General features: G+C 37.9%; 2 protein-coding genes across 2 annotated transcripts in view; one reads left to right on the top strand and one right to left on the bottom strand.

The window, feature by feature from the left end:
* Positions 1-7,277, bottom strand: part of LOC131940162 (uncharacterized) — an 8,230-nt gene extending 953 nt beyond the window's left edge. Inside the window, exons 1-6 of the mRNA XM_059298786.1 lie at positions 7,214-7,277; positions 6,603-6,743; positions 3,471-3,565; positions 1,882-2,083; positions 1,676-1,786; positions 716-804 (exon numbers count right to left, since the gene is read on the bottom strand). Of these exons, the coding sequence (XP_059154769.1) occupies positions 716-804; positions 1,676-1,786; positions 1,882-2,083; positions 3,471-3,565; positions 6,603-6,740 (635 nt within the window). The 5' untranslated portion in view covers positions 6,741-6,743; positions 7,214-7,277. The remainder of the gene's footprint in view (positions 1-715; positions 805-1,675; positions 1,787-1,881; positions 2,084-3,470; positions 3,566-6,602; positions 6,744-7,213) is intronic.
* A 2,881-nt stretch (positions 7,278-10,158) lies between these two features.
* LOC131940167 (uncharacterized) lies at positions 10,159-12,054 on the top strand. Its single transcript, XM_059298791.1, has 2 exons — positions 10,159-11,024; positions 11,295-12,054. Exons 1-2 carry the CDS (start codon positions 10,159-10,161, stop codon positions 12,052-12,054), a joined length of 1,626 nt encoding a protein of 541 aa, XP_059154774.1.
* Positions 12,055-22,500: the final 10,446 nt, after the last annotated feature.

The following is a 22,500-nucleotide window of genomic DNA, read 5'->3' as shown; positions in this document are numbered from 1 at the left end:
TAGCTAACAGGAAAGGGTGGTGGTTGAGCTAAATAAAATTAGGTAGCCGGATAGAACTCCATAATTTGAGTAAGGTACCCATCGGAGCTGGGTGTGCTCATGGACATTCACCTTAGAGGAATTATTCAAATTTTAGACTTTCTGGGTAGCAGTCGTTTACTCTAAAATCTGACTACACGGTCCCATAGTAACTTGATAATATTGGATAAACACCGGCACTCATCAACAGATAAAGGAACGATAGGTTTTAATTATTGAATTGATACTGCAAAAGTTGAAAAATCCATTGAAACAAATCTGCCAGCACCTTGTAACACGCAGACATGCCATCCACCTACACCAGGGGTCTCCAAACTTTTCAGTCCGAGGGCCGCATTAACTATCAAATTTCAGTTCGGGGGTCAGTTTCTTCCAGAAATGTCTTTGATTTTTCTGGGCAAAGTTCCTCCGCCATCACAAACAAACGGGTTTTCCGTGGACAAAAGGGTCTCCGCGGGCCGGATGAGAGGACATCACGGGCCGCATCCGGCCCGCGGGCCGTAGTTTGGAGAGCCCTGACCTACACTATAGAAACCTCTAGCAGAGTTACATCCGACATGAAGAAAACATCAGCGTTATACATAGCTTTATCCCATGTCGGTAGATTGAGCTGCAGATCCGACACCTAGTAGCCCTGGTTATTTTGTATTAAAACTCTTGAAAAATAGTTACATACCGCACATTCATTTCGTTCCGATTAAATTGAAATCGAATCCAGTCACCTGGTTGAATGCTTCTTCGTAATCTTAAATCACGATGGCCATTCTAGAAACAAAGTCAAATCTCGTTACGTTGTTTAGTGTATTGTAGTGAAAGTAGTATAGCTTAGTGGACAAAACGTCTGGCGTTTGTCAAAAGCGGTTTATACATGGACAATATATGTATTTGATATTACATTTTCCGGTTACCCGGAATGCGAAAGTCAATGTCTGATGAAGTTTCAATGACAGTATAAAATTATAATTGTCTCATAGTTTTGTTTTTTACAATGCGGATCGCTAGACCTATTTCACCAAAATTGGGTGGTTTTAGATCTTTAGTTGTTAAATGTGTTGGTTACTAACGCTAACTGAAAATTTCTCATGCGTGTATTTTTTTAAAGTGAAAACTGTACAAAGTCCCATAACCCGGGCCTCACTGGTATATGTTGTTAGTACACTATCGAATTAATAACTAACAACCAGCAGTTCTCAGTTATATACCGCAAACCTATAACGAACCCCATTCTTTAGCCAAACCCAATCTCTTATCTTATCATAACCTATGAAACTATCCTAACCTATCTTAAACCTCTCTTGCTAAGCCTATCAGTATACATAACGCTAACTCTAACACCATTCCTGTCCAGCAATATGTCGTTTTAAATTAATAATGATGAAAGTTTTCTAAAAATATTTTGGATGCTGGAGGGAGAATCTGAACCTAAGCATGAACCAAAACCTCACTCTAACCCTCACCCTTTAAAAGTTAAGCTCAACCTAATTATCAACATTAATGGCATATAAAGAAAAATAGTTAACTGCTAGCCTATAATATAATACGTCACTTTTTTTTATTCATAATTAAACACATGATGCATTCCGTAGTTTATTGCCCACATGTTAAAAAAGATAATCGTATGAATAAATCAACTTACACTGACAGATATTCTTTTTAGTTGAACATCACCATGAACTTTAATGAACCCAATTCTGGGACCAGGATAAAAATACTTGTAGTCGCAGAAATACAAACCATTAACATACACCTGTGAATTTAAAAAAAAATCGAATCATTTTTTTTTAAATACGGAAGTAAGATAGTGTTAAAATAATTCGCCCAGAAAAAAGTGTGCATACCAACCTTATATTGTGGTACAGTATTTTCCATTGTTACATTAAAATTGGCATTTCTTCTGAAGGGCATACCTCCATATGTTTCTTCATTGGCCCATTTACCATCAGTCTTATGAGTCCTTACCACAAGATTTGTATTCATACGGACACTGAACTGAAATCCTATGATTGGAAAACAATTGGATTCCGGACACAATTCAATAGCAAACCTGGGCGTTGGTAAAATAAACATAAGTTAGTGCATGTTAGTTATTTTTAAAAAAAAACACGCATACAACTTGTATACCACCAACGACACAATTGTAACTTTGAAAACGACAATGATATGCAAACCAATACCTTAGTAACCCCACACACCTCTGTTAAACCTAGTCTTTACTGCTTACTTGCTAAACTAAATAACTGGCATTCGTTTACAAAGTTCACCAAAATATCAATATTTTAGAACCGTCTCACCTGGTCTGTAAGCAAGGTCGATTAGTTTGGAAAATCAACCCCCCCCCCCCCCATCTCTCTCGTGTTTTTGTAATACTTGAATGCTCCCCAATTGCATATTATTAAATTTGTTTTAGGTAAGTTTTTTAAGATCTCAAATTACTAGATCAACATTTTAATTTATTAGTCTAGCGCTCTATTGCTTTAGCCAAATAAAAAATATATACGTTATTTCAAACTTGTAACAAGTATATTTCAATACGAAAAATAATTCATTGTAAATATGCTCATTTTACGGAATATAGATAAAACTAATTGCGAGTGCCCAATCTGTTTGACTTTGCGCGTTCACCAGTTTAAAATATTTAGAAATCTCTTACATTTTCACTCCTATCTACTTCACTAAGTAAAATTGTGCCTCAAACTGACTCCCTTCTTTTAATTTCTACTATGTACAATACAATTAATAAGATATCTGGAAATTAGGCCTGCAGTAAGCCAAAGACGCCAGTGAAGACCAAAGATGAAATGATAATACCTGGTGCGGAAGGACAGAGGAAGAGATGGGCAGAACATTCTATGGCAATAGACAAATCAAGTACCAGCTGAAGTAGAGATCCTCCAGAGACAATGGAAATGGATTGGCCACACACTAAGGAAGCCTGTATCCAGCATAAAAAGACATGCCTTCATCTGGAATCCACAGAGCAGAATGAGGAGAAGCTGACCAAGGAAGACATGGAGACGTTAAATAAGAAATAATAAGAAGACTGGACACACCTGGGGACAGTTGGAAAGACTAGCCCAGGACAGAGGCGCCTGGATAGCTCTTGCCAGTGGCTTATGTCCCAGGAGAGACGACAGGCAAACCTAACCTAACTACCCACTGCCTTAGCCACTGAAAGAGACCACGCCTTTAATTGTATTTTTATTTAATCATTTTTTTACTTATACGACCATGATACCGAATTCTTCTTACTGCATAGCCTACATAACACACGTAAAAACGAAGTATCTATTTATACTTGCATACTTATACGTACATAAAAACATACGTTAATGCGTATTTAAGTGTGTTTGTAAGTACACTTACCGTGTGTTTTGTTATCTGTAGATAAGTGTTTTTAATCCACAGATTTAAAGCTTTTGTTTATGACTTACCTTACAGAAGTTAAAGGGATGAAGCCTGTTATAGTGTACCTTGTCCGTTCTATGGATTGTGGAAGCATGTTATAGGTGTAGGATGTTCTTCTGGACTAAGAAAAGAATGGTTTTTTATAAGCCACAGATCGGCTCCATGTTTTTGGCATAAATGCACACAGACACCCACACAGATGGACACTGACAGCCATATAAAGAGCCACAGAGACAGTTAAAGAGAAGGAGAGACACACACAGTTACATAGACACATAGAAACACACAGAAACGTGTAAATTAAATTGTTTTTTCGATTCATGGGCGTGCAAAACGAAGAGTTATCAAAATCTCAATTTCTACATTTTGCACGATTACAATTTTTCCTCTATATTTCGTATCCGAGAAAGTAAAAACGTAGCAACAACTAGGTAGACATTAGGATTGTTGAATTGAAATAATGGTATCTCAACTATTTTCAAAATTGCTTTGACTAACGCGAAATGTCACGGAACGAATTAAACTCTTATCTCGAGGAACCACTGCATGTGTTTGAATACCTTTATCTGTGTATATTATATTTACCAGGATGTCATAGCGTAAAGTAAAGTTCCATTTCCAAACATTTCGGTCTATAGGGCAAGTGTAGTAGATTTAACTTGTTTCGTTGACCTCGGCATATGAACAGATAGTGTGGTTATCACTATGCCCAGCCGCCCTTACTTTCCCTAACGTTGGTTAGGTACCCATCAGAGTTGGGTGTAAACTTGACGGTAGACGATTTGGTTCGAGAGTATGTGCGTGTGTTGAATAAAATTTTTGTAATGTGAGTGTGACGTGAGCGTAACGCGACAATGTTACCGATGACGTAGGACGCAGCAGTGAAGACAGTTGGGGGTTTGCCATTGTAGGAAAAGGACTTGTTTATATGTGTAGTATTAGTTAATTCTATTTTAAGAATGAAGTTGTTGATATCGTTATCTTAGTGTCGTCGGAAAATAAGAGTGTTCTCGTCCTCATCACATGTTATAGTTTGAGAATTATTTATAGGAGTAGTCATCATATAGATTCAAATAGCAGCGTATACATTCCCTCCCATCACACAGGACATGCCAATACTACTACAAGAAGAAGACATACGATAAATAAACTCACGTATTAAGAAGTGAGACAAAAAAGGGAAACAGACGGGGACATAAAAAACCACATAATCAAGGCCATATGCGCATTTAACTCACTACGCATGAAAGAGATCTGCACAGATCTGCACAGAACAGTCACTCAAGATTAAGAATCTCCAACACAAATGTTTAGACCGTAACTGCTTTATGGTTTACCAAGTAAAATAACAACAGACTACATTCGTTAACAAATAGATGTCTCGGCCTTAAGATGGTCAGAAAAAAATTTGTCAAACAGCGAACTGTGAAAAACAACAAAGCAATAGCCAATACATAGAGATTTTAAAGAAATAAACCTCAAATTCATCGGGCTCGCCTTGAAAATGACAAAAATGAATATCCTTTCGATGCGAACCCATTAATGGAAATGTACGCCAGTCTGAGCTTTCCCATAGAAGAAATTGGAAGGAAAAGTTAGAGCTTAACTAAAGAGAGCGCTTCCTAAAACGGAGTCCGGTGAAGAGGTAAAGCTAGAATCAGTAGTGTATCTAGGTCGGGTGTCAAAGGTGCCGTACCTAATGGTGTCACCTAAACCACCATCCCCCCCCCCCCCCTCCGCCCATCGAAAGATAAATATAATTAACAACATCTAATCTTATATATTTGGGCGGCCAATCCATGCTTTGGCCGACTTCGGGCTTTGACCGTAACACACACACACACACACAGATGTATATGGTAAGTATGTGTACACACATGTGTATTTGTGTTCGAATATATCTTTTTTCTAAAGGTATATATTTTTTTTCAAGCAACCATGTTTTGACTGAACTTCGTCCTCTTTTTATAGGAAAACGACCAACATAGCGACCAAATACTATTTTATAACGTTTGAATCCGCTTGTTTGTAATCAAATTATTATAATTTAACATAACCCATAACATACTATATACAAACTATAAAGGTCAAAAAGATTCAAGGTGTGAATTAATTGTTTCAAAACGTTTGGTAACCATTTTAATAGCGACAAAAGCGTCAACATTTATTAATCTGGCCAGCCAACCAGTTCAGTTTATCAATTCCTTGCTTGTTTGCTTATGGTGTCTATTATTCACTTTTGTCTCTTAAATAACAAAAGTTGTGTTATTTTGTAACTCGCCCTTTTAAATAGTAATTAAAAAACAAAATGTTTTCATTTAACTTATTACATATTGAAAATATTTATGATATTAACATAAATCCGTGAAAATATACGAACTGATTTTAGCCATATATTACACAAATTTTAATAGAATAGAAGAAAAACATTAATCATATCATAAATCAGTAAGGAAAAGAAAAGTAACAACATCGACACAAGACTTAATTATTTACGCACTATCAAATGTGCAGCTATTGTTAGATTGGTTTCTCTCTCTCTCACACACACACACAAACGTAGAAATGCACATACATAAATATCATTGCTATTATTATATTAATCCACCAAGAAAAACCAATTAGGGACTCTAACAGTTATTAATTCAATTGCAAACATCATTGTTTCTGTAGAAAAATATACAATTTGGTGTCAGCCTCCCCCTACTCAAGATTTGATTTACATTTAAGTTATTACGATTATTAACAAAACATTTTTCTTCAGGCATAACTTTCAACGTTTAGATGATGTAACTCCCCCCCCCCCCCCCAACCACCCCAACATTAATAGCTTTAAACTAACCCGCTGACCTCCCCACAATCGTTCACTCACGCCACGCTTTTATACCCGCATTTGACCTTGGGATAACAATACATAAACACACCGAGGTCACTACACAGTAGGGTGAACTCTACTCACACACGCATTCTCTTTTAGTTCTAAACTATTCTATCCTATTCTAATCTGACCTCACAATGACCCTTAACACGCAGCCCCCCCCCCCCCCTTATACGCATTTTACTAGAACCCTATGTGTAAAGTACATTAATATCAGTATTTTCCAGATTTAAACTTTCGTGTGTATTTACTATTATGCCTGTCACAACAAAAATAATACCAATGTGTTGCCCGAAGAACTCTGACGAGTATGAAAAGATTCTGGATAACTGCTGGAGATATTTTCCCCTGCAACATTCTGTTTCACACTTGTCAGAAGAAGTTGCAGTAAATACAAGGTGAACTTAAGGATATCCATTTTCTGGAATATATCAAAAACATTTTTTTAAAACTCAACAAAATATTTTGAGTGTCGATATTAAGTCACACTAGAACGGCGTGGTCTTGCAATAGAGTGAGTACGTACAGCTAACCTGTAAGTCTTGAGTTCAAATGCAGGTTCAAATCAGTAGACCATTCTTCATAGTCCACCCAGTTCTAATGTAAAGAAAAGGCGTCTGGGTAGAGCGCTGATCACACAATCGCTTGAAATGCAGAGGTCACATAAACAGATGAATGCTAATTTACTTGCCACATGGAGTGTCATGTCCGAAAAGGGAACTTATTTAACCACACTGTAGCACCCATCTAGATATAGGTCTACATTTTAAATCTAGAAATTGTTTGTTTCCTCAAATGAACTTCTGTTATTTTTTTTTCAGGGAAAAAATATTTTCTCCTGACAAATTAGAACAAACTGTTAGGCTAAAAGACACAAATTAAAATATTTACCACGTAGTGTAAAACTAAGACGTACTGTGTTCTTCTTTTCCACTGAACAATTGTTTTACCAACACCTGGATAGTAGGCCTACTACGCATTAGAATTGAATATCAACGAGCACAGCATAATATAAAGAAAAATTACTATACCTGTTTGAGGGAGTGTTGAACAATTATCACCCACAGATATAAATGAACTCCTTCACGTGTTTAGGTCTGATTGGTTAGCAAACACACCTGCATTCATACTGCATTGATATCTCATGACTCGATTAGGTTAAACATAGGCGTTTCTTTCTAATCTATTTTTGTCAGTTTCTGTGTCTATTAGTAATATAAATAAGGATTTGATATTATATCTAAATTTAAATTTAGGGAATGTTTATTGTTCATTAGCCACAATGTTCATTTTATTGTTTTTAATTTCATAGATCTAAAAACTGTAATTTGTTGCATGAAACAAGAGTGTATATGTGTTGTGAGGGGGTGGGGGGATGTGGATTGGGGGGGGGGGGGCGGGGGCAACGCGTAAGTGTGCCGTTAATGAGACAAACCTGAGGTGTATGGAATAACTTGACTCAATAAAATGCAAAAATAAATAAATGGGTGAGGCATATGTAAAACGTGTGGGCTGAACTAGGCAATATTAGGATGTTGGTCATATTAAACAGACTGGTCATATATATATATATATATATATATATATATATATATATATATATATATATATATATATATATATATATATATATATATATATATATAAAATTTCATAATAGTAATATAGAGAGTAGTTTCCTCATCAAAATTAAGTATTAAGGGGTCGTCCATAAATGACGTCACACTCGTAGGGGGGAGGGGAACTCTGTAATTTTGTGACGGTGTGTGATAAGGGGGGATTTAGATGGTGCGACGTCACACTTTAGCATTATAAAAAAGCAATGTTAGAAAACGGATTGTAGACGTTTTTTCGCGTTTTAGAAAACTGTTTTAATAAATTGTAATTGGAATTGATTAAAATACTCAATTTTGACAGGGTTCAGAAAAGATTTTGGAAAAATGTCGATGTTTAAAAAATATTCAACTGCAATTTTGAGTGGGTTGTAGGCTGCGTTGTGACGTAATTTTAGGGGGCGGGGTCTGGCTTTTTGTGACGGTGTGTGACGGAGGGGAGGGGGGGGGGTAACAATCGTCAAAAAAGCGTGACGTCATTTATGGATGACCCCTAAGACAACTTGCTACACTTCGATTTTAGCCTGCTTTTCTTTCTGCCTTTGCTTCCATAGACTATTTACAACCAAAACCAAGCTAAAAGGCAGCAATTACTTGTGAAGCTATTTCCCCTTATATTTAACCCCCCCCTCCCCCACATCCCACTATCGTGCACATCTGTCATTGTTATGTGTATGTGTTATCTTTCAACTTGTAATATGGATTTATGACCATGCAGCCTGGTGTGACTTAATTACTGGTTGCGATTCTAAGCGGGGTCAAGGAAAAAACACATGAGAGAGAAATGTTTGATGATACTATAAATAAACTCTGTCTTATATAAAACGATAATTGTTTTAATTCATACAAAGGACTTTTGCGGTTATGTCTGGCCATGGGACAACCGTGTATTTTTACGGTATTTTAAGAGTGTCTAAATAAGTTCAAGTATCTCGAGTCTAAATTTTAAATAGGATGTCAATCTAAACTTTATGGCATACTTACCTGAGATAATTATGTTTATATTGAACTTCCAGTTCTTTTTTTCGAACTGCTGTTTCTAATATAAAATTTGTGTTTGTATCGATTATAACATAAAAGATAATTTAATCTTAGTTGATTAGAACACGCCTGGGGATGTCTGCTAAAAAAATCTGTTTTAATTAAAGAAGAGCGACGCTTCGGGAGGGTGCGATTTCTCTGTATATATAGTATTCTCTCGACAAAGTTTCTTCGAAAAAAAATTCTCATGGAGCGTACGATTTTTATCAATACACTGATAATACATAGTATCCTTTAATTGGGCATCGTGCATAGCGGGTAAGGGGTACTGCTATATTCAGCGGTAAAACTGCAACAGACGTAGCCGCCAGCGACCAAGACATTTCGTGACCCGAAGCGCCGTGGGCTCTCCTGTGAGAACTATGATGCCTATGTTCGTTTAAAAAAAATGGTATACACGAAAGACAAGATAGGCAACAATAATCGTTGACTATTTCGAATCAGGCGTCCCAACAGTGTGTAATTTGGATGCCCGGGCTCACCCGTGAGCACTATGGCGTCTACTTTCATTCAAGAGAGTGCGATATGCTATGAATAAGATGTGGTATTATACTCGGCAACTATTTTGAATAAGGGGAATAAGGGCGTATAATTGCGCCCCGGCATTGTGCGATTTGGCACCCCGGGCTTTCCTGTGAGCTCTATTGTGCCTTTAGTCATTTTAGAAATTACCCTACAAAATTGACATTGTGGCACTTGACATTCGATAATTAAACCGAGCCATCTATTGATGCGGTGCCCATGCCGTAATGTTAGCGTGTCTCCCTGTTGTGTCCCTTACATGTCCCCTGCTGTGTGTGTGTGTTGTGTGCTTGAGTGACAGGTACCCCCCCCCCCCCTTTACTATGGTTGTAGCCCTTGGTTGAATGTAGTTACATGGAGCGAGAGGTGTTCACGTCAGGTGTGTCAGTTGACGGGTGTCAGAGGGTGCGCCAGTGTGTGAATCAGTTAGTTGTAGTGTGGCTGTGGACGTGGAACGTGGAACGTGGTGTTGAGTATTGTATTTATGTTGTAGACCCCTTTTTGATCCTTTTATTATTTTAGTACTGTATATATTATTAAATATCTTATTATTATTGTTATTATAGAGTGTTAGTGTTATTGTTGTATACGTCGTATTTGTCTGTTATTTATATACCCCTAGATTCTAGAACCCAACATTTGGGGGCCCGTCCGTTTAGCATGGCTACTACCAGGAGTGCCAGAAGACAGCTAATAAGTGACATGAAGGAGGAGGGACAGCTAATCGGGCTGACCGATGACAGCTTGGCGGAGTGGGTAAAGGAAGAGTTGAGGAGGGTGGAAGATGCGAAGGTCGAGGTTGTAGCAAAGGTATGTAACCCTGTACCCCGCTTGAGGGACGTGGCGGCGATGACGGTGGACGAAGACCTGGGTGCGTATGTGAGGCATTTTGAGAGTCAAGCAAAGAGACAAGGCATTGACCCCAAGGACTGGTCGCTCCTTCTGACGGACAAGATGAGTGGACAACTGAAGACTTTCCTCGTTGAGACGGGATTGAACTTGCATCATGACTTCGAGTCAGTAAAGGTAAAGTTATTCACGCACGCAGGTTTCAACGAGGAAAAGTATAGGGTCAGATTCCACCAGCTGGTACCAACACACGACGATATGAGAAGCTTCGCAGTCAACACAGAAGCCGCGTTGAGAGCGTGGGTCCGGCAGTCGGAGACAAAGGAAACGTTTGAGGACTTGGTGAACCTCCTGATTGTTGATCGCATAAAATCAGTCGTCACACGTGACCTGTTGGGGAGGCTGAATGACGCCGCCAAGGTAAGTGTGGAAGATAATCTTAAAGTTATTGACAACTATAAGAACACCCAGAATGTTAGAGTGACGAGGCCAGCGACCCATACCACCCCATACGTCGCTGCAAGTTCGACAGCAGAGAAGGTACTCCGGCAAAATACGGCACCCCGATCACCTGGGCGCCATTCTAGACCACACGGCATGAGGGAGATCACGTGCTACACGTGCGGAGGAACTGGAAACATCGCGAGGGTCTGTCCCACCCCTAAGCCAGACATATGGTACCCTTCCAAAAGCCAGGTATATCCCGATCAGGCTTGACTAGCCGGGACAACATCTACAACGGAAAATCAAAAATACTGTGGGACCTGTGAAAACCTTCGGAGCGCAACATCCCCCACAATTCCGTACCGGTCGAGCTCCTTTGGAACCATAGATAGATCAGATCTATTCAAAAGGTCTTTGGGGAAAATTAACTTAGAGGTTGGTAAGCTAAATGGGAAAACAGCCTCTGTGCTTAGAGACACCGGCTGTAGCATAATTGGTTGTAGGGCTAGCTTAGTCGAGAAGACAAGACAGTTGCCAGACTGCATAACACTGAGGCTAATAGACGGTCAAACGCGCCAATACCCTACGGCCTTCGTAGATGTAGAAACAAGCTACCTTAGAGGCACATTTGTTGCGGCACTATTTGACAACCCAGTTGCAGACTTGATTGTAGGTAATGTGGGCAGCACGGGATCATTTGAAGCCAATGCGGTGACCAGATCCATGGCTCATAAGGGGAGTGTAGAACCCGTTATACAGGTTAACACGATTGTCGGCACAGGGCTCCAACATGTAGACTCTGACACGTTCAGAAGGGATCAAGAGAAGGACGAAACGCTGAAGACATTTTGGAACAAAGCTAATACGAAAGAGGTGTCATTGACAAAAGGTGGATGCATCTCATTCACAGTGAAAAGGGGATTGCTATTCAAGTCATACGAGAATAAGCGAGCCGGACTTGTCAAGGAACAGTTAATTGTCCCAGAAAACATGAGGTTATTAGTTATGTCAAATGCACATTCTGGACCCTTGGCAGGCCACATGTCCATCAGAAGAACGAGGGCGCGGGTGTATTCTCAGTATTCCTGGCCCGGAGCAGACAAAGCTATTAAAATGCATTGTAAAACTTGTGATGTCTGCCAGAGAGCTAGATACCCGGGTCGAGCAGGTAAGGCTGAATTAGGTAGAATGGATATCATCACAACACCATTTACTAAAGTCGCAGTAGACATTGTGGGCCCCATGCAAATTATAATAGATTGACGATAGAAGCATGTGGTTGTATATAAAACGTTTATTGGGTCTAACTACATGACGGTACCACAGAGAGGACGGAAATGACGAGAGACACATGTAAGGGACATCACTCAAGATAACAGTATTATAAATATAACTAATACAAGAAGAGTGAGTTCCCTTGACCTCACAATTATCTCAATCTATTACATCCCTTTACCCTTAGAACACAATAACACATCTCTCAATAGAACAATTGATAGTATCCTAAAATCACCAATTATATTGCAACATGAACATTATGGTAGATTACATCCTTACAAACAATGCACAATATGTTACAACATAATTAAAATACAAAACAATAATGTCAAAGTCCTTTTGACCTTTAAAATCATAGGTCTAACTTATTTGGGACTTTGATTGTCCTGCTTGACCTTCTCAGTGGCTTTTGATTTGGTGACTCAAGATTCTGACCATCTGGATTCTCTATCTCAGGAGGTCTAGGATTTAAATCATTAACTCCAGAATTTACATTTTCTGACTCCAGACAACTTGGTTCACTCATATCAACAGAACTTGGTTGTGGAACAAACTGAGTTGGTGTGAACTGTTCAGATTTGGTGGGATTGACAGATTCACACTTATTATCTGCACAAGTTATTTTTAACTGGTCTGCATGTCTACGGACAATAAGTCCATCATTTGTTTTTACTTTATAAGACACAGGTCCTGTACATTGAACAATTTGACCTGGTATCCATTTTTCCCTTCTCCCATAATTTCTCAGATACACATTCTCATTATATCCAAATTCTCTTCAATGGATGTTTTGTCATGATTAACTTTTTGTGTATGTTGATGTTGGGAAACAGACCTTTGAACAGTTGGATGTAGTAGGTCAAGATGAGTTTTAATTTTCCTACCACATAGCAATTCACATGGTGCAACACCTGTTGTTATATGAGGAGTTGTGCGGTATTTGGTTAAGAACCTGTTTACTCTTTCATTGTCACATTTAGCTTCTTCTGTTTGGTATTTACCTTTGATGTTACCCTTTTAGATTCTTTTAGTTTCTGTAAGTGCTAATGATGTTAGCAAAGTTGTTTGATGATCACATTCCTTCTTATTTAAAGCATTTGAAATTGCCATATCACCATAATCATTTATGAAGTTACAAATACTTTGTTTAGGCAACTCTGACTGATAATGGACTGCATCTTCTCCATCTTTTATATTATCTTCACAAAGGGTTTTATTTCTTATTTTATATGGCCTTAAGTCATCATTCACAGACTCTTCAGGCCAACCATTCTTACAGTACTCATATACTTTTATTAAGCACTCATCTTTTTGTGTTTCTCTCTTAATATCATTCACATTTATATTGGAGTTATCCATGATAGTGAAGAGAACAAATACATCTTCTGGTACATAGCTCAGGCTTTGGTTTTTTAAAGGTAATCTACTAAGACTATCTGCACTATTCTCAGATCCAGGTTTGTATTTCAATTCATAATTGTATGCAGTTAATGTGATAGCCCATCTTTGAATTCTTGGTGAGGCATGCTCAGGTAGGGTTTTGTTTTCTCCAAATAAACCTAGCAATGGTTTATGATCTATAAAGATGGTGAACTTCCTACCAAACAGAAACTTATGAAATTTCTTAACACCAAAAATGATGCCTAAGCCTTCCCTATCTAACTGAGAATAATTTTTCTCAGCCTGGTTCAAAGATCTACTGGCAAAAGCAATGGGTCTGTCACCCTTCTCATCCATGTGGGACAAGACTGCTCCTACACCATCTGGTGAAGCATCACATGTTAATATAAGTCTTTTCCCTGGGTCATAGTGAGTTAGTAAGGTGTCAGAAGACAAAGCCTCTTTTGCTGTATTAAAAGCAGTATCTTGTTGTTTACCCCAGTGCCAAGTTGCATTTTTCTGTAGCAGCTTGTACAGTGGTGATAGTTTACCAGACAGATTCCCTATGAACTTTGCATAGTAATTTATCAAGCCCAAAAAAGCTCTTAGTTGTTGGGTATTTTCAGGTTTGGGTGCTTCTTTAATGGCTTTTGTTTTCTCAGGTTGAGGTCTGATGCCTTGTTTGCTCAATATATAACCAAGAAAACTAATTTCTGTCAGCATGAATTGACATTTATCTTTGTTTATCTTTAAACCTTTTTCACCAACAATTTTCAATACTTTATCAAGTGTTTTAAGATGTTCAGTGTCATTCTTACCAGTTATGTACACATTGTCAAAGTACACACAAACATTTGGAATATCCTTAAAAATACTGTCCATGACAGCTTGGAAAATTCCAGGGCTGGATGATATGCCAAAACATAGTCTTTCATATTGGTAGAGTCCTTTATGTGTGTTTATTGTCGTATAGACTTTTGAATCTGGATGCAGTTCTAGTTGAGTGTAAGCATGACTAAAGTCTAATTCAGTGAATTTGTCTCCTCCTGCCAAATTCAAAGAAATTTCCTCAATGTTAGGTATAGGGTACCTATTTAGCTCTATTTGCTTATTCAGTGTAGTTTTATAATCTCCACAAATTCTTATAGAACCATCCTTCTTTAACACTGGCACAATGGGCGTTGCCCAATCGGAATAGTCTACCTTCTTTATAATGCCATTAGATTCCAATCTACTTAGCTCATTTTCAATTTTATTCCTCATTGCATAAGGTGGAACTCTAGCTTTGCAGTATCTTGGATTTGTGTCTTTAATGCTTATCTTCACTGTTCTATCATTTAGTAATCCAGAGTTACCAAAAACACATTTATTTTCAGATATAACTTTATCTAGTGAAGTAAGACTAGATTCTTTTGCATTGTTCAATGAACAAATACTCTTCCAATTTAACTTAAGATTACTTAACCAGTTCCTACCTAGTAATGGTGGTCCATTTCCTTCAACCACAAGAAGAGGAAGTTTAACACTTTGACCATTATAACTTACATGAACCATACACTCTCCTATTACCGGAACATTGTCACCAGTGTATGTTGTTAGACACTTGTGACATGGCTGTAGAGGCACTGATCCTCCTGTGACAGCGTCAAAATCTTTCTTTGTTATGACTGTTAGAGATGCTCCAGTGTCAAGTTGGAAGCTGATGCTCTTACCGTTGATATTAACTAGTACATTGATGGGAGCATGACTTATTGATTTCACAGAGAACAGGTTGAAATCCGGCTGCAAATCAGTTTGAGCATTTTCACAGGTAGAGTGGTTCATTGGTTGGGTTAGGTAGTCTTGGTGAGAGTTAACATAGTGCTGCCTTTGGTTGCGGTACTGTCTTGACTGACTAGATTTAGCAACAGACGAAGACTTTGCAAAGCAGGCCTTGGCAATGTGACCTTGCTTACTGCACTTATAACAAGTTGCAGACTTGAACTTGCATCGATGAGATGCATGGGGACCTTTGCATCGATGACATTTTTGATAATTATTACTAGATTTAGATCTAGGCTTTGAACGTGCAGGCTGTTTAGCATAAGTTGAAATGCTCTGATGGAGTTGGTGTTTGTTGACTAACCTGCTGTTTACTGCATGGATCTCTGAAGGCGTTAGAGATTTTGCCGCATCTGATGACTGCTGGAATGAAGTTGCGAGTTGTATTGCTTTTTCTAATGTTAGATCTGACTCGAGCAGCAACTTTCTTTGAACATCAGGGCTGTTTACACCTGTCACAAACTTTTCACATAGTCTGTCAGACAGCGTGTCTCCGAATTCACAAAATTCACTTAAATGACGTAAAGCAGCAACATATTCTGATATTGACTCGTTTGGTTGACGAGTCCTACCGTCAAATCTGGCTCTAGACAGAAACTTTGATGGTGCGGGCGCATGGTGGTCTGTTAGCAATTTGCTCAGCTCGTTAAAGCTCTTGGTAGTTAGACTAGCTGGTGCGCATAAGTCCTTTAGTAGCCTAAATTGTTGAGGCCCTATGACTGTTAACAAAACAGCTCTCTTTTTGGCTTCTATCGTCACGTCGTTAGCTTCAAGGTAAAAGCTTAACCTATCTAGATAATCATGAATGGTTTCGTCATTCGAATCAAATTCTTTTATTTGGCCATACAGCGCCATTATTCTAGAAATACTTAGCCAATATGCTCTAGCAAACCTCTTTTTGAGTAAGTAGGTGCTCTTTCTAGTGGATCATTTATCGTCGTCGCCAGATGTAATGGATTGACGATAGAAGCATGTGGTTGTATATAAAACGTTTATTGGCCTTCAACTACATGATGGAACGAGAGAGGGCGGAAGTGACGAGAGACAACTATATATAAACAAATAAGGGACATCACTCAAGATAACAGTATAAACATAATACTAATACAAGAAGAGTGAGTTCCCTTGACTTCACAAGTCTCACTATATTACAGTAAATACACACAAAAGTTTAATTCTGGAAAATACTGATATTAAATTCGTTTTCCTCTCACTTACACACATAAACAAATACACACATGTACTTTACACATAGGGTTCTAGTAAAATGCGTATAAGGGGGGGGGGGGGGCTGCGTGTTAAGGGTCATTGTGAGGTCAGATTAGAATAGAATAGAATAGTCTAGAACTAAAAGAGAATGCGTGTGTGATTTGAGTTCACCCTACTGTGTAGTAACCTCGGTGTTTTTATGTATTGTTATCCCAAGGTCAAATGCGGGTATAAAAGCGTGAGTGAACGATTGTGGGGAGGTCAGCGGGTTAGTTTAAAGCTATTAATGTTGGGGTGGTAGGGGGGGGGGAGTCACATCATCTAAAAGTTGAAAATTATGCCTGAAGAGAAATGTTTTGTTGATAATCGTAATAACTTAAATGTAAATCAAATCTTGAGTAGGGGGAGGCTGACACCAAATTGTATATTTTTCTACAGAAACAATGATTTTTGCAATTGAATTAATAACTGTTAGAGTCCCTAATTGGTTTTTCTAGGTGGATTAATATAATAATATCAATGATATTTATGTATGTGCATTTCTGCGTTTGTGTGTGTGTGTGAGAGAGAGAGAGAGAGAGAGAGAGAGAGAGAGAGAGAGAGAGAAAGCAATCGAACAATAGCTGCACATTTGATAGTGCGTAAATAATTAAGCCTTGTGTCGATGTTGTTACTTTTCTTTTTCTTACTGATTTATGATATGATTAATGTTTTTCTTCTATTCTATTAAAATGTGTGTAATATATGGCTAAAATCATTTCGTATATTTTCACGGATTTCTGTTAATATCATAAATATTTTTTAATATGTAATAAGTTAAATGAAAACATTTTGTTTTTTAATTACTATTTAAAAGGGCGAGTTACAAAATAACACAACTTTTGTTATTTAAGAGACAAAAGTGAATAATAGACACCATAAGCAAACAAGCAAAGAATTGATAAACTGAACTGGTTGGCTGGCCGTATTAATAAATGTTGACGCTTTTGTCGCTATAAAAAGAGTTACCAAACGTTTTGAAACAATTAATTCACACCTTGAATCTTTTTGACCTTTATAGTTTGTATACAGTATGTTATGAGTTATGTTAAATTATAATAATTTGATTACAAACAAGCGGATTCAAACGTTATAAAATAGTATTTGGTCGCTATGTTGGTCGTTTTCCTATAAAAAGAGGACGAAGTTCAGTCAAAACATGGTTGCTTGAAAAAAAATATATACCTTTAGAAAAAAGATATATTCGAACACAAATACACATGTATATATATGTTACGGTCAAAGCCCGAAGTCGGTCAAAGCATGCATTGGCCGCCCAAATATATAAGATTAGATGTTGTTAATTATATTTAACTTTCGATGGGCGGGGGGGGGGGATGTTGATTTAGGTGACAGCATTAGGTACGGCACCTTTGACACCCGACCTAGATACACTACTGATTCTAGCTTTACCTCTTCACTGGACTCGGTTTTAGGAAGCGCTCACTTTAGTTAAGCTCTAACTTTTCCTTCCAATTTCTTCTTTGGGAATGTCCATACTGGTGTACATTTCCATTAATGGGTTCGAATCCAAAGGATATTCATTTTTGTCATTTTCAAGGCGAGCCCGATGAATTTGAGGTTTATTTCTTTAAAATCCCTATCTATTGGCTATCGCTTTCTTGTTTTTCACATTTCGTTGTTGGACAAATTTTTTTCTGACCATCTTAAGGCCGAGACATCTATTTGTTAACGAACGTAGTCTGTTGTTATTTTACTTGGTAAACCATAAAGCAGTTACGGTCTAAACGTTTGTGTTGAAGATTCTTAATCTTGAGTTACTATTCTGTGCAGTTCTCTTTCATGCGTAGTGAGTTAAATGCGCATATGGCCTTGTTTATATGGCTTTTTATGTCCCCGTCTGTTCCCCTTTTTCATCTCACTTCTTAATACCTGAGTTTATTTATCGTATGTCTTCTTCTTGTAGTAGTATTGGCATGTCCTGTGTGATGGGAGGGAATGTATACGTGCTATATGAATCTATATGATTACTACTCCTATAAATAATTCTCAAACTATAACATGTGATGAGGACGGGAACACTCTTATTTTCCGACGACACTAAGATAACGATATCAACAACTTCGATCATAAAATAGAATTAACTTTATTATCAAATACTAATACTACACAATATATAAACATGTTTTTTTTCCTACAATAGCAAACCCCCAACTGTCTTCACTGCTGCGTCCTACGTCATCGGTAACATTTTCGCGTCACGCTCACGTCACACACACGCTACAAATATTTTATTCAACACGCGCACATACTCTCGAACCAAATCGTCTACCGTCAAGTTTACACCGTCCTTATTAGTCTCTACCAGTCTAGTTTTATTTTATCTATCTACGCTATGACATCCTGGTTAATATAAATTCTGATGACCTATATTTGTTTGACGGAGTGGTCTAGCGGTCTAGAGTTCGAATCCGGTTTCAAATCAGTAGACCGTCCCTGAGTCCACCAAACTCTGATGGGTACCTAACCAACGTTAGGGAAAGTAAAGGCGGCTGGGTATAGTGATAACCACACTATCTGTTCATATGCCGAGGTCAAAGAAACAAGTGAACTCTACTACACTCGCCCTATAGACCGAAATGGTTGGAAATGGAACTTTACTTTACGCTATGACATCGTGGTAAATATAAATTCTGATGACCTATATTTTATATATTATTTTATTTATATACAAAAACGAAGTTACAAACACACATACAAACATTTCGCATACATTTAGATGCCCATACGCACATATGACAACACACAATTACACAGATGACATATCTCGTTGTCAAAGCAATTTTGAAATTAGTTGAGATACCATTATTTCAAATCAACAATCCTAATGTCTACCCAGTTGTTGCTACGTTTATACTTTCTCGGATACGAAATATAGAGGAAAAATTGTAATCGTGCAAAAAGTAGAAATTGAGATTTTGATAACTCTTCGTTTTGCACGTCCATTAATCGAAAAAAAAATTAATTTACACGTTTCTGTGCTTCTTTGTGTCTTTGTAACTGTGTGTGTCTCTCCTTCTCTTTTACTGTCTCTGTTTCTGTCTATGTGGCTGTCATTGTCCATCCGTGTGAGTGTCTGTGTGTATGTATGCCAAAAACATGGAGCCGATCTGTGGCTTATGAAAAACCATTCTTTTCTTAGTCCAGAGGAACATCCTACACCTATAACATGCTTCCACAATCCATAGAACGGACAAGGTACACTGTAACAGGCTTCATACCTTTAACTTCTGTAAGGTAAGTCATAAATAAAAGCTTTAAATCTGTGGATTTAAAATACTTATCTACAGATAACAAAACACACGGTAAGTGTACTTACAAACACTTAAATACGCATTAACGTATGTTTTTATGTACGTATAAGTATGCAAGTATAAATAGATACTTCGTTTTTACGTGTGTTATGTAGGCTATGCAGTAAGAAGAATTTGGTATCATGGTCGTATAAGTAAAAAATGATTTTAAAAAATACAATTAAAGGCGTGGTCACTTTCAGTGGCTAAGGCAGTGGGTAGTTAGGTTAGGTTTGCCTGTCGTCTCTCCTGGGACATAAGCCACTGGCAAGAGCTATCAAGGCGCCTCTGTCCTGGGCTAGTCTCTCCAACTGTCCCCAGGTGTGTCCAGTCTTCTTATTATTTCTTATTTAACGTCTCCATGTCTTCCTTGGTCAGCCTCTCCTCATACTGCTCTGTGGATTCCAGATGAAGGCATGTCTTTTTATGCTGATTACAGGCTTCCTTAGTGTGTGGCCAATTTATTTCCGTTTTCTCTGGAGGATCTCTACGTCAGCTGGCAGTTGATTTGTCTATTGCCATAGAAAATCTTTTCTGATGGTTTTAGGCGAATTTGCATAATCTTTCTGAGGCATGCGTTTATAAATGATTGTATTTTCTTCTTATGTATAGCAGTTATTCTCCACATGTCAGCTCGATAGAGTAAAACAGGTTTTGCTAGTGTGTTGAAGATCCGGATTTTTTATCCAAGGGTTAAATCTCCAGAACCCCAAACATTTTTTAAGTGGTCGAAAACTGCACTTGCCTTGCCCGTCCTTATTTGTATGTCTGCTTCTGTCCCACACTGCTTATTAACAATACTTCAAAGGTAATTGAATCTATCCACTTCTTCTATGGCTTCTTCTGCCAATGTTATAGGTTGCTGTTTGATGCATTGACGTTGAGAACTTTACTTTTCCCTATGTGGATGTTCAGGCCCAGGCATGTGAAATATTAGCAACACTGTTGGGTTTTTCTTGCGTTTGCTGTTGTGTGTGAGAAAGAAGAGCCAGGTCGTCAGCAAAGTCCAGGTCATCCAGCTGGATCCACAGTGTCCAGTGTATATCGTTTCACGTTTTCTCTTTTGACATAATCAGCAGGAACATGAATGGCGAAAGTAGGCAACCCTGCCTTACTCCGGTCCGTAATGGGAAGGCCTCCAAAATCTGTTGGCCATGTACTACTTTACATTTCAGAACTTCATATGAAGACATAATAATGTTGACTATGTGCTGTGGCACCCTGTAGTGTCTCAGCAGTTTCCACATTGACTGTCCATCCAGGCTATCAAAGACCTCCTCAAAATCTATTAAATTAATATAGATAGATAAGTTATACTCTTGGGTCTGTTCAATGATGATGCGCAGGGTAGCAATTTGGTCTACGCATCACCTCTCCTTCCTAAAGCCCGCATGTTGATCTCGAAGCTGGGGGTCTATCCCTTCCTTTATTCTGTTTAATAATATTCTGTTGAAGACTTTGTCTGGGATGGACAAAAGTGTTATCCCTCTATAGTTAGAGCATGTACTAAGATCGCCTTTCTTTTGAAGTTTTTTTTAGTAGTATCTCCTTCCACTTCTCTGGTATTTGTTCATCTTCCCAGATTTTCTTGAAAAGATGTTTATGGTGGGCAGAATAAAACTATGGGAATCCTGCTGATGGCATCACACTTGCTAGTGACCCAAGCTCCACCTAGGGTAACCAATTGTGTGAAGTAGTGTGGTGCTAGTTTCTATATCTCCTGTCAGTGCTTCCGCCGGTATACCCTCTATTCCTGGAGCCTTCTAATTTTCAGCTGCTTTATAGCTTCTTTTGAAGGTGGTTTACAGTCTATGGTGAGATCACTTTCAGCTGGTGGTATATCTTGCGTGCAGTCTGGTGTTGTTCTACTCAGTAGTTCTTCAAAATGTTCTGCCCATCTCTTCCTCTGTCCTTCCGCACCAGGTATTATCTTTTCATCTTTGGTCTTCACTGGCGTCTTTGGCTTACTGCAGGCCTAATTTCCTGATATCTTCTTAATTGTATTGTACATAGTAGAAATTAAAAGAAGGGAGTCAGTTTGAGGCACAATTTTACTTAGTGGAGTAGATAGGAGTGAAAATGTAAGAGATTACTAAATATTTTAAACTGGTGAACGCGCAAAGTTAAACAGATTGGGCACTCGCAATTAGTTTTATCTATATTCTGTAAAAGGAGCATATTTACAATGAATTATTTTTTCGTATTGAAATATACTTGTTACAAGTTTGCAATAACGTATATTTTTTTATTTGGCTAAAGCAATAAATTAAAATGTTGATCTAGTAATTTGAGATTTTAAAAAACTTACCTAAAACAAATTTAATAATATGCAATTGGGGAGCATTCAAGTATTACTAAAACACGAGAGAGATGCAGAACTGGTTGGTGAAAATGTGAGAAGATTCTATATATATGGAAGGAAAGGACAGAAATTTGAAGTTACGTGTAGAGGATGTCGCAAAATTCCATTTGATGTAATACATGGAGATCAAGAGAGGATTATTATTGCAATGGAAGTATTATCTGATGGACTAGTAAAGGTCAGTAACTATTTCTTCAACACTTAAATTTTGGAAATCTTAGAGATCTTACAGATTGTGGCTCATTTGAGCAAATTTATGACTTGTTTTAGTTTCTTAAAAGAAACTATGAAATCGTATTTACTAAA

This window comes from Physella acuta, unplaced genomic scaffold (genome assembly GCF_028476545.2).
Source record: "Physella acuta isolate Inbredline_101_S28 unplaced genomic scaffold, ASM2847654v3 ptg000310l, whole genome shotgun sequence".
Classification (NCBI taxonomy): Eukaryota; Metazoa; Mollusca; class Gastropoda; family Physidae; genus Physella; species Physella acuta.
This window is presented reverse-complemented; position numbering and strand designations above follow the sequence as displayed.